Source organism: Podarcis gaigeae, assembly GCF_964106915.1.
Source record: "Podarcis gaigeae genome assembly, chromosome: 3".
Taxonomy (NCBI): Eukaryota; Metazoa; Chordata; class Lepidosauria; order Squamata; family Lacertidae; genus Podarcis; species Podarcis gaigeae.
Window position 1 is genome coordinate 50,690,344 of NC_139680.1, and position 13,647 is coordinate 50,703,990.

At 40.4% G+C, this 13,647-nt stretch overlaps 1 protein-coding gene across 3 annotated transcripts in view; it reads left to right on the forward strand.

The window, feature by feature from the left end:
* Positions 1 to 13,647, forward strand: part of LOC310840876 (uncharacterized protein) — a 58,199-nt gene that overhangs the window by 43,784 nt on the left and 768 nt on the right. For 2 of the 3 annotated variants that reach the window (XR_014562234.1, XR_014562235.1), the window contains exons 35-47: positions 947 to 1,085; positions 2,422 to 2,542; positions 3,320 to 3,429; positions 4,645 to 4,794; positions 4,935 to 4,988; positions 5,124 to 5,291; positions 5,799 to 5,951; positions 7,439 to 7,573; positions 8,454 to 8,606; positions 9,791 to 10,000; positions 10,437 to 10,557; positions 12,321 to 12,396; positions 13,273 to 13,379. Coding sequence is in view for 1 of the 3 variants with exons in the window: in XM_083731022.1 (XP_083587148.1) it covers positions 947 to 1,085; positions 2,422 to 2,542; positions 3,320 to 3,429; positions 4,645 to 4,794; positions 4,935 to 4,988; positions 5,124 to 5,291; positions 5,799 to 5,951; positions 7,439 to 7,573; positions 8,454 to 8,606; positions 9,791 to 10,000; positions 10,437 to 10,557; positions 12,321 to 12,396; positions 13,273 to 13,327 (1,645 nt within the window). In the remaining 2 variants the exon portion in view is untranslated. Of the gene's footprint in view, positions 1 to 946; positions 1,086 to 2,421; positions 2,543 to 3,319; positions 3,430 to 4,644; positions 4,795 to 4,934; positions 4,989 to 5,123; positions 5,292 to 5,798; positions 5,952 to 7,438; positions 7,574 to 8,453; positions 8,607 to 9,790; positions 10,001 to 10,436; positions 10,558 to 12,320; positions 12,397 to 13,272; positions 13,592 to 13,647 lie in introns of those variants that run through there. The other variant, XM_083731022.1, reaches the window with a different exon arrangement.

Consider the following 13,647-nt stretch of genomic DNA (forward strand, 5'->3'; position numbering starts at 1 on the left):
ACTGCAACCAGAAACCAACCGCAGAGTGTTTAATAAGGCACAAGGATGCAGGAACCTGCCCCACCCACCCTGCCCATGGTACACTATGATGACTAAGTTACTGTATAATGTGATTCATAAGGAAAGGATTTTACTTGTATTCCAGTCATCCTGACAACAACCTTATGAGTGGCGAGAGAATGACTTTCTTACTTGCAATCAGCCAGTTAGAATGTGATCTATGAGGCTTGTGGTCTCATACACAGTGTAGATGATGAGTTGTAGGTTTCCTGATGGTTGGTGAGGAACAAAGGACCATTTTATCAGTCCAGTTAGATCCTATCTCATACTTGCCAGGTAAATGTTTTAACTCCTTTAGGGAAATTTCGAGGAGATGGCTGACACGGGATCAGGGAAGTGGCTCTTTTGACAATGTATCACTAGGATTTCTTGATTTTCCTGCCAAACAGGATTCAATTAGGTGCTTTTTGAGTGTTTAGGAAAAGGAACATGCCTTATTCTGGAGGCATAATGGAGTCAGAAGTTCAGATTTTACCACATGGAATTTGCCTTCTTCACACTTGCCACACACTGGATCAACATATGACCCCCAGATTTCATTGTTTATCATTCACCAACCCTTCAGACCTCATGAGCAACACGTTGATGTGAAATTAAGAAACTTTTTTGCCGCAATTTTCATCACTTTACACTTGCACTGCCCATTTACCCAGTTTGGAGAGATTCTTCACAATCCTTTTCTGTTCTAACACCCTTGGGAAAAAATGGTATTATCATCAAAACTGGTTGCCTCAATCACAATGAGTCTAAATCCTTTATGAACAAGTTTAAAGGCACATAGAAAATTGTAATATTGAGGGCACGCTAGAAACCAATGCAAAATAAATGGAAAACATTAAACAAGAGAAATTAAGCATGTACAATGTCTGTATCTGCATTTTTCTAGTACTGAAGTTCTGTATCCTGCTATGAGAAGCATGGCTATACATATGGGTATAGAAGATGAACTTGAAGGATTTGGTTTGACATATCACTCTATTCTGCCCCCTAAAGACGCTTCAGAAACTGAGATAAAAACACACCAGGTAAAACATAGCTAATGGGCAAGCAGAATACAAAAAGAGAATGATTTTATACTTTTAAAAATTGTAGTAAAATATAGTTTCTGTGGTACATTAGAATCCCATACATTAGAATCCTTCCCAGCAGCTTAAGATAGTACAAATGTTGTGAGTTGTCTGTCCATATTTTACTTGTTGCAAACAAATCCTTAACATGACTATACTCCCTGCATAATGGCTGACTAAGCCTCCACCACCCTCCACACACACACATCCGCCCTGATCTTACACACACAGGTAGCCTGAATAGTGTCTTCAGGCAGAAGAAGTTACCTTAATAGTTTTCTTCAAGCAGAAGTTTTGTATCTTGCTCTGAAGCTGTTTGGAAAGTTTATAGAGGCATATATGATAGTGACTGGTGCTCCTGACAAATGGTTCAGATAACCTTAGACAACATGGCCCACCAAACCAAATGCCGCTCAGCAGGTATTTGTTGGAAACATGCTTATACCAAATAAAACTATTGCTCCAGCCATTGCTTACACAGTATTGTTTACACGGCCTGGCAGTGACTCTGCCTCTGAGCTGAAATGTTTGGTGACCTGCTTGGGGCTTGATCACTGTCCTGTTTTTCCTGTCCCCACCAAGCAGCAAAAAACCAGGAAGTTTATAAAGTCCTTAATACATTCATCAGGTCAAAAGGGCCTGAGTCAACCTTTTTGACAGGTCAGTCCTCAGCTCACAGTACCTCTGGCATTGCTCCTGATGCTCTCTGACAATAACTATCAAAATATCGTTTGTATAAAAATGTACTTTTCCTAGGTTTATGATTTTTTAAAGCTGTCAGGCTGTCACTTGATTAAAGAAATCTGGCAATTAATCAAATTAATTTTCATAGTTTAATCAATTAAATACACATAAATAATTGTTTTGAAGAAAAAGCATACTGTTTTAATATAGTGCATGCAAATGTTGTACCACTGTAGATGTGCGCTTTCCTATTACTTGAGAGCGCAGGGAGACTGCCTCTTCCAAGACAGACCTGCAGTCTCATTAGTACTATCATTTTAAAAACAATACACTTTAAAATAGGTGTTGTCTATTTAATTCAGATCCCATTTTAGTCTATTTTAAAATACATTAAAGTGATTGATTTAAAATTTTATCCCATTGATCAATTAAAGATTGTAGGCCTTAAAAATGATTAAAGTGGCTGCTGCCCTATTTAGAGTTTGGCCTTTACTTTGCCATTTTAGGAAGTCTAAAGTGACCATATACTTTCTGAAGAAACATGGCTTCTGAATGGTTAAATGAAGATATAGTTAAAAGCAAGCTAGTTTGTTCTGCTTTTTTATCCTAGCTGCAAAAACTTTTGGAAAGTCTAGAAATACATATGATCCGTGATGTACAAAAGAAAGTTAACAAAGAAATAACGCTGGTTATATCTGAAAAAACAAGAGAAGAAAGAAACCTCTCTACAGGTAACAACTGAACCCATCTTGCATCTAGCTTCTACTCCAAGTTCTGTTTTGACGGGGGGGGGGGGAGGGAGTGAGAAACAACACCCAGTAGTTGCTTATGTACATATCACAGTCACTATGTCAGCACCACCCTGAATTTCTCCATATATCATCTGTCTTTGGTGGTTAGCCATGACCCACATAATACTTTCTTCAAAGCGCTGCAACTAAGGAGTCATGGAGAAAGTTGCCACACTAAAAAACACTAAAGCTGGTCACTTGGAGATGCTTTCTTCAAACAGCAAGTGTAAAGAGGCCTCTGCATATATTCAGCAGCCCACATTTGTGTTGTGTTAAGCCAGAGGTAACCAACACTGTGTCCTCCAGACATTGTTTCATGTCCTTCTCATTCCACTTTTATCAGCATGTGGGATACATCACTCTTGCTGTACCTTCAGGTTTTCTTTTCCCTTACAGAACTGTGGGACTTGTGCTCTGTCAAAGAGCATGGCGTACGTCTATAATAATGATAATGATTATGATTATGATAACATCATTTGTCACATTCAGACACCCTTTGTCTGCCTGCAATTATGATCTTCTGTGCTCCTGCACATTTGGTTTTTTATATTAAAAAAAAGTAGCAGAGTAGGACTTGTGCTCCATCAGAAAGCCTGTCACATTGCAAGATACCCAGCGTTAGTCATACTCAAGGTAGACTGAGGCTTCCATGTTTTATTACTCTGAAGATTGAAGAAAAAGACACACACACCCCAAAACAAAAACTTGTTCTTTCAGAGCTCTGGAAACATCATGGCATGCAAGAAATCTTCTCTGTCACAAGGCCAGAAATTGTTGAATCATTTGTACAGAAGCTAATGGAAAATCACCAAGAAACTGATTCAGAGGTACATAAATTGTTTTTCTTTTCCAGTGATTGAAATCTTGTGGGGCAAAATAACTGCATAACTTAGGTTTTTCTTGGTGAAATATGTGCTGTGCTACAGGCATTTTCTGCTAGAGATAAGCACTGTCAGTCATATCTACTGAGAGGAGACCTATTGAAATCAGTGGACTTAAGTTAGTTGTCACTATGATTTAGTCAGATACCATCCAATGAGTCTGTTCAAGCATGTTCTCCAGTTTTCATATTCCAAATTATTTTGCTGGACCCAGGGCACACACTTTCCTGGAAATGCTGTTTTTACATCCTCCATGGGCACAAGCTGTGTTTATCCCATGGTTAAGGGGAAAGTTCTCTTGCATATTTTTTAATTTAAATATTTCACCAGCTAGCCTAAGAAGATACATTTTAGAGCTGGGCAGAAATTATTAAGCCTGGCTACTGAATCAAATAAATTATTTACCTTTAGGCTAGAGGTAAGGGTAAAGGTACCCCTGCCCGTACGGGCCAGTCTTGACAGACTCTGGGGTTGGTGTGCCCATCTCACTCAAGAGGCCGGGGGCCAGCGCTGTCCAGAGACACTTCCGGGTCACGTGGCCAGCGTGACAAAGCTGCATCTGGCGAACCAGCGCAGCACACGGAAACGCCGTTTACCTTCCCGCCAGTAAGCGGTCCCTATTTATCTACTTGCACCCGGGGGTGCTTTCGAACTGCTAGGTTGGCAGGCGCTGGGACCGAGCAGCGGGAGCGCACCCCACCGCGGGGATTCGAACCACCGACCTTTCGATTGGCAAGCCCTAGGCGCTGAGGCTTTTACCCACAGCGCCACCTGCGTCCCACTCCATCTAGCCTAGGAGTAGCCAAAATGGCGTCCTCCAGTTGCTGTTCGAATGCAGTTCCCATCAGGCCCTGTCAGCATGGCCACTAGCCAATGGTTGGGCATGATGGGAGTTGTGGTCTGGCAACATCTGGGGGCATTGCATTGGCTACCCCTGATCCAGTTGGTCCTGATTGTTGGAAGGTACTGAGGATCATTTTGGAGGTTTAGGCTATTCCTATGCATCATACCAGAAATCTTCAAGCAGAAATTCTGGTGACAGGACCTTGGATGTATGTGCTCTGGCACCAGTGAACAATGGAGGAACCACTGGAAGTGAATAGATTTATCTGTGTGACCATCAGAAAAACCTGACAGTTTCATTTTTTGTTTTCCCCTCAGATAACCTTTCCGAAAGACCACTTACAAAAATGCTTCACTGCTCTGGGTTGTGATGTCATGGCCAGAGAACGCAGCAACTTTGAGACCTACTCCATGTTTTATGAAAATTTACTCCATCAGCAACATCAGCTCCTCTATCAAAAAGAACAAGTATTCTCATACTGTTGATTGTGGTGGAAGAGGGGTCATGTGCTGCATTGATTGCTCGGCCAAACAAGTAAAAAAAAAATAGTTGACAGTGGCTGTTGACGGAGAAACCAAATGAAAAATGCTCTTTCATTCTCTTTCAGGAAATGCATGTTGTAGAAGACAAGCGAGGAAATGCTGAGCTGGGTCTTACTCAGGTTAGTGGCAGTAGTTTTATTGTTTTTATTCAGGTAACCTTAAGAATATCTGTCAGGGCCTGGCATCTTAATCCCCCCGTCACTTATTTTTGAGAAAACGAGTTATAGCATAGCATTTTCCTCACCTTTTGCTAGGTAGCAGAGCTGAGTCATGAGATGATTATGGAAATGATGGCTCTGAGAGCTAGAATTGCTGATCTCCAAGGAGAAGCCCATGGCCTCAGAGATAAGATCAGAAAAGAAGTGCAAGAAGATTATGAAGCATTGGTGCAAAACATATTTATGATCTGTCTGCAACTAAAAGTAGGTACAAAAGTAAGACTTAATTGGATACAGCCCATGACTTGGATTATAATGGCAATCACAAAGGCCATTTCCTTTGGATTCTTGTCCATAGATTTATATTCTAAGAAAGTTGTTATAGTGGCATTGTTTCTTGTCTTGGTTTGTAAGTCTATGGATATACAAAGCCAGGACTCCAGGCTATAGCCAGCCTCCTCTGCAACATCTGCCTGCTGGTTGTGTGAATGTGATACCTAGAAGCAGTAGTCTCATGACCTTTTCAGCATTTCTTTGGTGCAGGTTTCTTTTGTGGAGTAACCTGTTAGTTATTGCAACATATCTGGATATTTTTTCTTGAATGGAGCACTTCCATTGCAGAAGAATCACCTTATTTCAGAAATAAATCATTTTATTGCTGGAAAAATAATAATTATATTTTAAGGAAATCTTATGGAATTGCTTGCCTTCCTTTAAATTCATGTACATTAAATTGCATATGCAGTTTATGGCTTCTTGTTGTGGTTGCAGGGAAGGGTGGATGAATATCGTCTAAGCATGAGCCAACGCATGTTTGAGATCATCAGTGAGGTGAGAAGAGAAGGAGTGGACAAAATGATTGACTTGAAGAAAAAGTATGGCTCCACAAAAGATAACAAGACACTCAAAGAACATTTGGCTCAGGTAAGTTGATGTGTGAGAAATGTGATTTTAAAGAATGTTTTCTAGAAAAGGAGTTCATAAGCCCAATTAAAATGCCCAGTGCCAAAAGAACTTGGAAGAGCATGTTCTTGCTGTTGTGGAGACACTCCTCCCATAGGAACCATTTGGGACGCAAAGGCCCCAGGGTCAGGCACTCATCAGGTGATCTTTCTGAGCTGAGACAAGGGCTGGCATCTGCAAGGAACAGAGTGAACACAGTAGAAGGATGTACCTCATTGGTGGAATGTTGTTCACCTACAGATATGCCCTACAGGCAACCTGCCCGCTTTAATTGAACTGGTGGTCTTTTTTTTCTTTCCATGGGCCTTTAAACATAGGGCTCATTATAAGAGACGGCTTTAATGGATTTTCTTGTGTTATGGTTTATTTATTTAATTTGTAACCTGCCCTTCCTCCCAGAGGAACTGAGGGTAGTTAGCTGCTGTAGTGTAGCAGCGAAAGGAGTAAGCTATCAGACAGGAAGTTCCTGGTTTGCATCTTGCCTCTGTCATGAACTTCTCTCTCTCTCTCTCTCTCTCTCTCTCTCTCTCTCTCTCTCTCACACACACACACACACACACACACACACACACACCCTCACTTCCTCTCCACCTGCAGTACTGGGAACAGTAACACTGACTCATTTAACATTTGCATAATGAGTTCAAGTGTTCATAGCACTTCACATGTATTATGTGCCTATTATAGCGACTCTGTTAAGTATTACTATAATGTTTATTATAATGAGCCTTGCTTGGCAAATCCAACATTGGGTGGAATGTAATTAAGCAGAGAAATAAATATGATTTGGCTTAAAACCAACAAAATAAAAGTTGTTTCTTTCCTAGAAAGTTCTGAAGCTGAAATGCACCTGTGCTTAAAATGGGCATTCTTATGTTTTTGAAGTGTTCTGTTTTATGATTTTAAAATTAAATGTAATCCCATTCCAGTTAGGGTAGGTTGTAAATTTACATGTTGGTTCTTGCTTATCAAATCATTCATATGGACTCTTAGAGTTTTGCTTGTATGAGACCACACAGAATAGCCAAGATGCTAACTGTTCAGATTATTGACTTTCTAAAAAAGCAGATGTTCTGGAAGATAAATATAGTACAAATGGAGGAGAAAGCTCATATATCAGATTTAACCCAGAACTGGAGAAATAAAACCCATTATAGATACTTTGTGTGCGTCATTGTGGGCACAGCTGTAATGCAAAAATAAAAATTTCAAAGCTTAGCTCCATGTGATAATAAGCCAAAGCCACTGGTTTGCATAACAGTCACAGAGTGAATACTTTGATTTCAGATATGGGTGTGTTATCATGGATGCACACTTTAGTGACTTGAGTTTCTCCTGAGTGTTCACTTTTCTTTTTTCACAAGTACAGACTCTGATGTTTATTCTTAAAAGTGCATAGTCAAGCAGCTGCTGGAGCTTACCTTGACTAGAATTATCTGCCTTCTTAGCAGGGGCACCTGCAAGCATTACAGGATGAAAACAACCAGTTGAGAGTTCTGCTATGCAAACTGAAGGCTATGAGCTGCTGGAAAGAAACAGTGCAAAAAGCACACTCATCTGCCACATTGAGAGAAATGGAGAAGGTGAGAGCCCCTACCCCCCCACCCCCACCCCAAAAGCCTGTTGAAATAAAGTCATTCTACATAATTGAAACAAAGAGAATAATTTGTTTCTAATGGAAAACATTTTTGTATTTTGTTTTCACGAATGCATTTCATGTACACCCAATATACCCATTTGTGAACACATTAGTTTGGTTGGAAAATTCAGAGAAATGCAAATTTGAAACAATGGCTGTGTTTGGGTTGCACATATGTTTGTCAGTTATGTATGGAGGTATGATGAATGTGTGAACAAGAACTCAGAAAGTCCGCCTGCTTTTCTCTGCCAGTTTAACTGTAATAAAATAGTTATGAGATCAGCAGCTCTGGCTTTCATTCTTCTCCTTTGATGCGTGATGTGCTCACATGATTGTCTCACTTCACAGATCTTGATTTATCATACCACTGCAAAAGTTTCCAAAAATAACCATGCCATCTGGTGTTGAGCCTGATTGTAGCCACATAATGCAAAATCAGAAGCTTGACAAGTGCTGTAGTTGTAAGATGCCACTTCAATGCATGTCTGTGAAATACCTCTTGACTGTATGCATCAACCCTTTCCCACAAAGAATGTGGTGAGGATTACGTACGCTAACCTGGCACTGTATATGGTTATTTTACAATACCCATCAGAAAGATTGCAAATGCTCAAACAAATTCTACTCTATTGCAAAAACACCATGAAATTAAAAGAAGTAGGGTTTCTTTTTCTACATGTTAAAGGGCACAAGCTCAAATACTTAAATATGTTGCATAACACTTCTTCCTAAGTAACCCAGTGTAGGGTGTTTGTTTGTTTGGGGGGTAGGGTTTGTTGCTTGATTCTCTGCTTCACATCCTACTGAACCCTTTGCATTCACAGGAGGCCATTCAAAACAAAAAAGAGTATCTGAAATCCAAGCTGATGGCAGAACAAGAAGCGATTATATTTCAGCAGCAGCTGCGGGCTGCAAGGAAAGCTTTGGCAGAGTCTCAGACTGAGAATAAAAGGCTGAAGCAACAGCTAGACAAACAGGTATGTAACCAAATTCTGCTGTAATACTGTCTATACAGCAAATCAAATTACTTTCTCTCACTCGCATTGACTTCAGTGCAGAAGCTATGAGAGGGGCAATGAGAGATAGTCTTGGGGTGTAATGTTCTGCACTCCCTCCATGGAAGACTTTAGGTGTATATAGGTGTAAAATAAACCATATATCTTAAAATGCTACTGCCTTCACTGTGTCTGACCCCCAATGGAAACATGAGCCTGGGTGAGCACCTGGAACCCCTGGAATCTTGCTACTGCTTGGCAGAGAGTGGGGGTGGCACTGAACCTTTGTAATATTACTTATGCAGGAGGTGAAATGTGCACTATGTGATGTGTCTGCCCACACCAATTTAAGATTCCAGAGATGGATGTAATTTAGAAATTAAAACCCTATAAGTGAATAGCAGTGGCTTAGAGATAATTTGCATAGCAGCTCCTTGTAGCTCCTTGTGAAGTTGGGGAACCATCTTACATACTGAGAATCAGAATACTTGCCAAATGTGTTGTTTCTTGAATCATTACTGCTGACAGCAAAGACAGAATGAATATATTACATTTTGCCTCTTCTCAGCAAAACTGTTCAAGATCATTATTCAACTGAAAATGAAAATACAAGGATACTTCCACCCCTCAATACAGTTAACACAAGTTTTATAGTAATTAATATCTAACAGTGAAGGAGAGAGGGTTTTTTGATGGCGAAACCCTCACTTTGACCCTTCCAAAAGAAGCCAGATTGGTGCAAGTGTTAATGTGTCTGTATTTGCCCAGGCACTTAAATTTTGTTGTATTGACTTAGTTTATTACAACATCCAAACTGCTCAAGAGTGAATCTTCCAAAGCAATTTACAACACAGATTAAATAATGTCATCATAACACACATTGTAGTTCTTATTCTGCAGAATTTCTGGTTTATATCTTTCCTCCATTGGACACTGTTTTAAACCAGAAATTCTGCAGAATAAGAACAACTTCACTGCCAATAAATATTATTTGAAATAAAATGGTCTTCACCTGCCTTCTAAATGCCAAGAATGATATCCAAGTAAGTCATACTTGAATAGACCTACTGAAATCAATGGGTCTACTCTGAGTATGATAGCATTGGATATCACCCATGTGTTCTCCTCCTGTGTTTTACAAATCTTATTGGTATTTTATGCAAAAGGGACACATGCTACAGGAATTAGAACACAGGATGAACCAAGAAGTTCACAGAAAGCAGCAACTAGATCTAATTAAGACAGCAAACTTGGAAAAAATGCTGGAAAGCCTTGGAGAGAGAGAACTGAGATTGCAGTGTCTAACAGAAGAAACTGAAAGATCATCCAAGATAAGGCAGCTTCAGGGGGAAAAGGTTAAAAAAGAAATCCAACAGGTAAGTTTATAAATACATACTTTCAGTAGCTCATGTGCCTGTGGTTATGTTCCAAGATGGGGGCTTAATATTGCAAACAGGTCATTGACAGTGGGCGATTTTTATACTTATCCACACCAAACCATCCCACCCCCATCCCAAAAGGGTAAATCAAGGTTTAATGGTGGAAAAATGCAGACAGGCAACTAGACACCAAAGATGTTGTGCAGACTGGGTGAAAAACCTGTATGCATGATCAGCGCTCATCCCACAATTAATACCCAAAGTTTCATAAATATTGCTTAACCAAGCAGCATCTGATATAATCATGCAGGTTCATTCAAAGTTTGCAACTTCCAATTCCTTCCTTCTCTTATGTATTTCATTTTCATAAATGGACAACAAATATAGATTTGGAACTGTAATGTTCACTTAGAAAAATTTAATATCTTTTTAGGTAAGAAGTCAGCTGTCCCAGGAACGCAGTTTAAAACTGGATGCTTTCCAGAGGATAAAAGAGCTGCAGCATCAGCTGTATGACTCAGAAGTTGCAACATCCCAGAGAAATTCCTCTGCAGGTATGGATGAATGTAGGTTGAATGATAGCTGGTTGCAAGAATATTGGTGTTCCATAGATTGTTTATTTCATGCCCTGCTGTATTTTGAAAATGTATTATACTTTACTTTGGTTGTTAAACAGTTAACAGTAAATGTGCTGGTTAATAGGTTATTAATTGTGAACCAAAGATGCAGACCTTGGACTTAGTTAGGTCACCATGCCCTCTCTCATATACCAGGAATAGATCAGCACAGACAGAGACTTCTGAGTACAGACTCTGTTCTCATTCCAGGCTGTGGCGGGGGAAGCAGGTGCCTACACTAAGCTGTTGCCAGATTTGCATGAGAAGAAATGCATGCGCCCAGTGTGGCCTTGTAACTCCTATAAAGCCTCTCCTGGGGGGGGGGGCAGGAAAGGCCTGGGAAGTGCAGTGGGAGTTGGAAACAGCCCAAATTCAGGCTGAGGCAGCTTGTGCAGGGAGATTTTTCAGGGTGCATGCACACCTGGGTGACCCATGAAGCTCCGTAAAGCCCAGTATTGTCTACTTTGTCTTACAGCAGCTCTCCACAATCTTAGGCAGAGGGTCCTTCATATTACCTGGCTGCTTCTTTTAAAGAAATACCTAACGGGGGGATCTTCTGCATGCAGATCTCATGCCCCCTCCCCTCAGTAAGTTAAGGAGTGCACTTTCACTTGCGCAAGTCTGGATACAACCCAATGAGGGCAGAGGTCCTAGATCCTGTCTCACACTTCAGCTAACAGCCGCTTTGAGCTAAGAGTTTCTCATTAAGCTAAGCTGCTTAGTGTTAGTGTCAAGCCTGTATGGGAGGCAGCAGTACCAAGTTCTTTGGCAGGTTTGTAGCAATGAAGCAGCTACTTGTTGTCCTGTCAGTATATTATTGCAAGATTGCAATAAATGTGGATGGTGGTATGAGCACATAAGGATGGGATAAATTCCTCAGCCAGTTTGACTATTCACTTAACCACCCCAGCTGTCATATTACATTGTGTTTGATAACTGAGCCAAAGCTCCAAGTAGATCCAATTTGTTAATCTATTTAAAAGATGCTAAACTGAATTTGAAAGCTGATCAGATTACTGCTCTCCACCTCTAAACCTTAAGCAATAGCATTAAATGAATACTTTTTGAACAGGCACACAACTGAGACATAGTGTATTGGCCATGTCTTCTACCTTTAATTGTTTCAAAGGTGTCTTATCTTACTATATAATAAAATTGTGGAGTGTTGCCACTGTTTCAGAGACCACAGAGAATGTGGTCTGACACCCAAATGATGCTTCAGCATGACTGTATTGTTTGGAAGTGTGGGGGTGTGTGGTCTCAGTGGTGGGCCACCATGGGCATAGAAAAGGCAGGAAAACTGGCTGTATTGCCTTAGCTTTCACCTCATAGTGGTGTTGGTGCTTGTCTTGAGATGCCATACTATATACATAAAAACATAAAGTAGGTAGCCAAAGCCAACTGTTTAATGGAGGGAAGTGCTTCAGAAAACTGCTCTCTGAAGTGTCTCCCCACCCTATTTAAAAGGTGATGGGGCTTGGATCAAGCTGTGAGAGGACAGGCAAGGTGTAAAGGGAAGAGGGTTGCCAAGTGGAGCTAGCAAGGGCAGTTTAAACGAACTTGTACAGGTTTCATTTTGGGTAAAGGAAAGCAACAGACATTATAAAAATACTCTAACAGACGTTGTTAACTTTTAAAACTTTGTGCTTTGTATGGATTCTTCTCACAGATTATCTAACTCATGTCCTTGGCTTTCACAGCTGTAAGAAGAAAGTCTGCTAACACTTCACACAGTGCCAGCAGTATAAATCGCTCACTTTCAGGTAAAAAGGAATCGTACTACTAGCATCAGCTGTTTTACGATGATTTCTTCTACTTCTTTCTGTAAATTTCATCCAAAGTTCCCAGGGCAGTTCACAATATAATAATGCAAACAAAAATACCTCCCCCCCCCCCAAACATTATTTCTTAGAAAGCCTCTCTCTCAACTCACCTTAAGTCCACATTTCCTTAAGCTAGTCCTTTTCAGTGTCAACCTAGACATAAAGTTAAAGATGTAAGATGTGTACTTTTCCGGTTTCGAAATAGCAGCCATGAGTCTCTGGGCCTATGCAGGGTGGTGAGGGAGAGTTTGATGTCCTCTTCCACTGTGGAAGTCCTGCAACATGAACTGTTTCTCAGAAGTCTTTGCATTTAAAGGGAGACAACCATTCGGGACAAATGGAAGAAATCCTTGAAATGCAAATAGCAGCTTCAGAGTCTTTGGGGTGGTGTGCACAGTGGCGGAGAGAAAACGTTCCATTTCCCATCGCTCTGATCCTGAGGCTCATCAAGCTTCCATGTAGCAGCTTTTCACAAAAGAAATGAGCTCCCATTGCCCTAAGATAGTATACCATGTCCTAATTTGAAAACGGTTTCTTTAAAAATTGATACACAGAAGCCTGTTGCTAATATACACTACTACTAGATAAACCGTGATTGTTATCAGACCATTTATTGGGATCGCATCGAAGATCATTCACATTTTAACTGTTAACCATTGACTGTGAGAATATTGTAGAAAAATGGAAATCTCTCCTTTACAAAACAATAGTGTCAGCAGCATGTATTACCAAGGAATACAGTGTCAGCAGTGTTTGCACACAAAAGCATGTTCTAGAACAGTTCCACAAAGGCAGCACTTAAATGACATTATTTAAAATTATGTTCCAGGCATTTCAACATTCACGTTAACCAAGGACTTCAGGCATCAGCTTTTGGTTGCTGACTCTGTGGGTAGCAGCAATATAAAACCAGAAAAGATTCAGAGGCCCAAAACGGTGAGTAGTGAAGTATTTGGGGAGCAATGTTAGTATGAATCTCTAATGCAAGACAGTGACGATTGGGTTGTAGACATGTTAAGCAAGCTATACTGAGGACTTGCTTTATAAAATAGTGATATTAGATTAACTCTTCATTCATGCTTCTCAGGGAATTCCTCCTGTACAATAAACGTTTGGCCCACAGCAGTTAAGAGAAGCCATCTACCCCCCCCCCAAATGAATGAAATTTTGACTATTCAAGGTGAAACAGATGAGAATTACAACA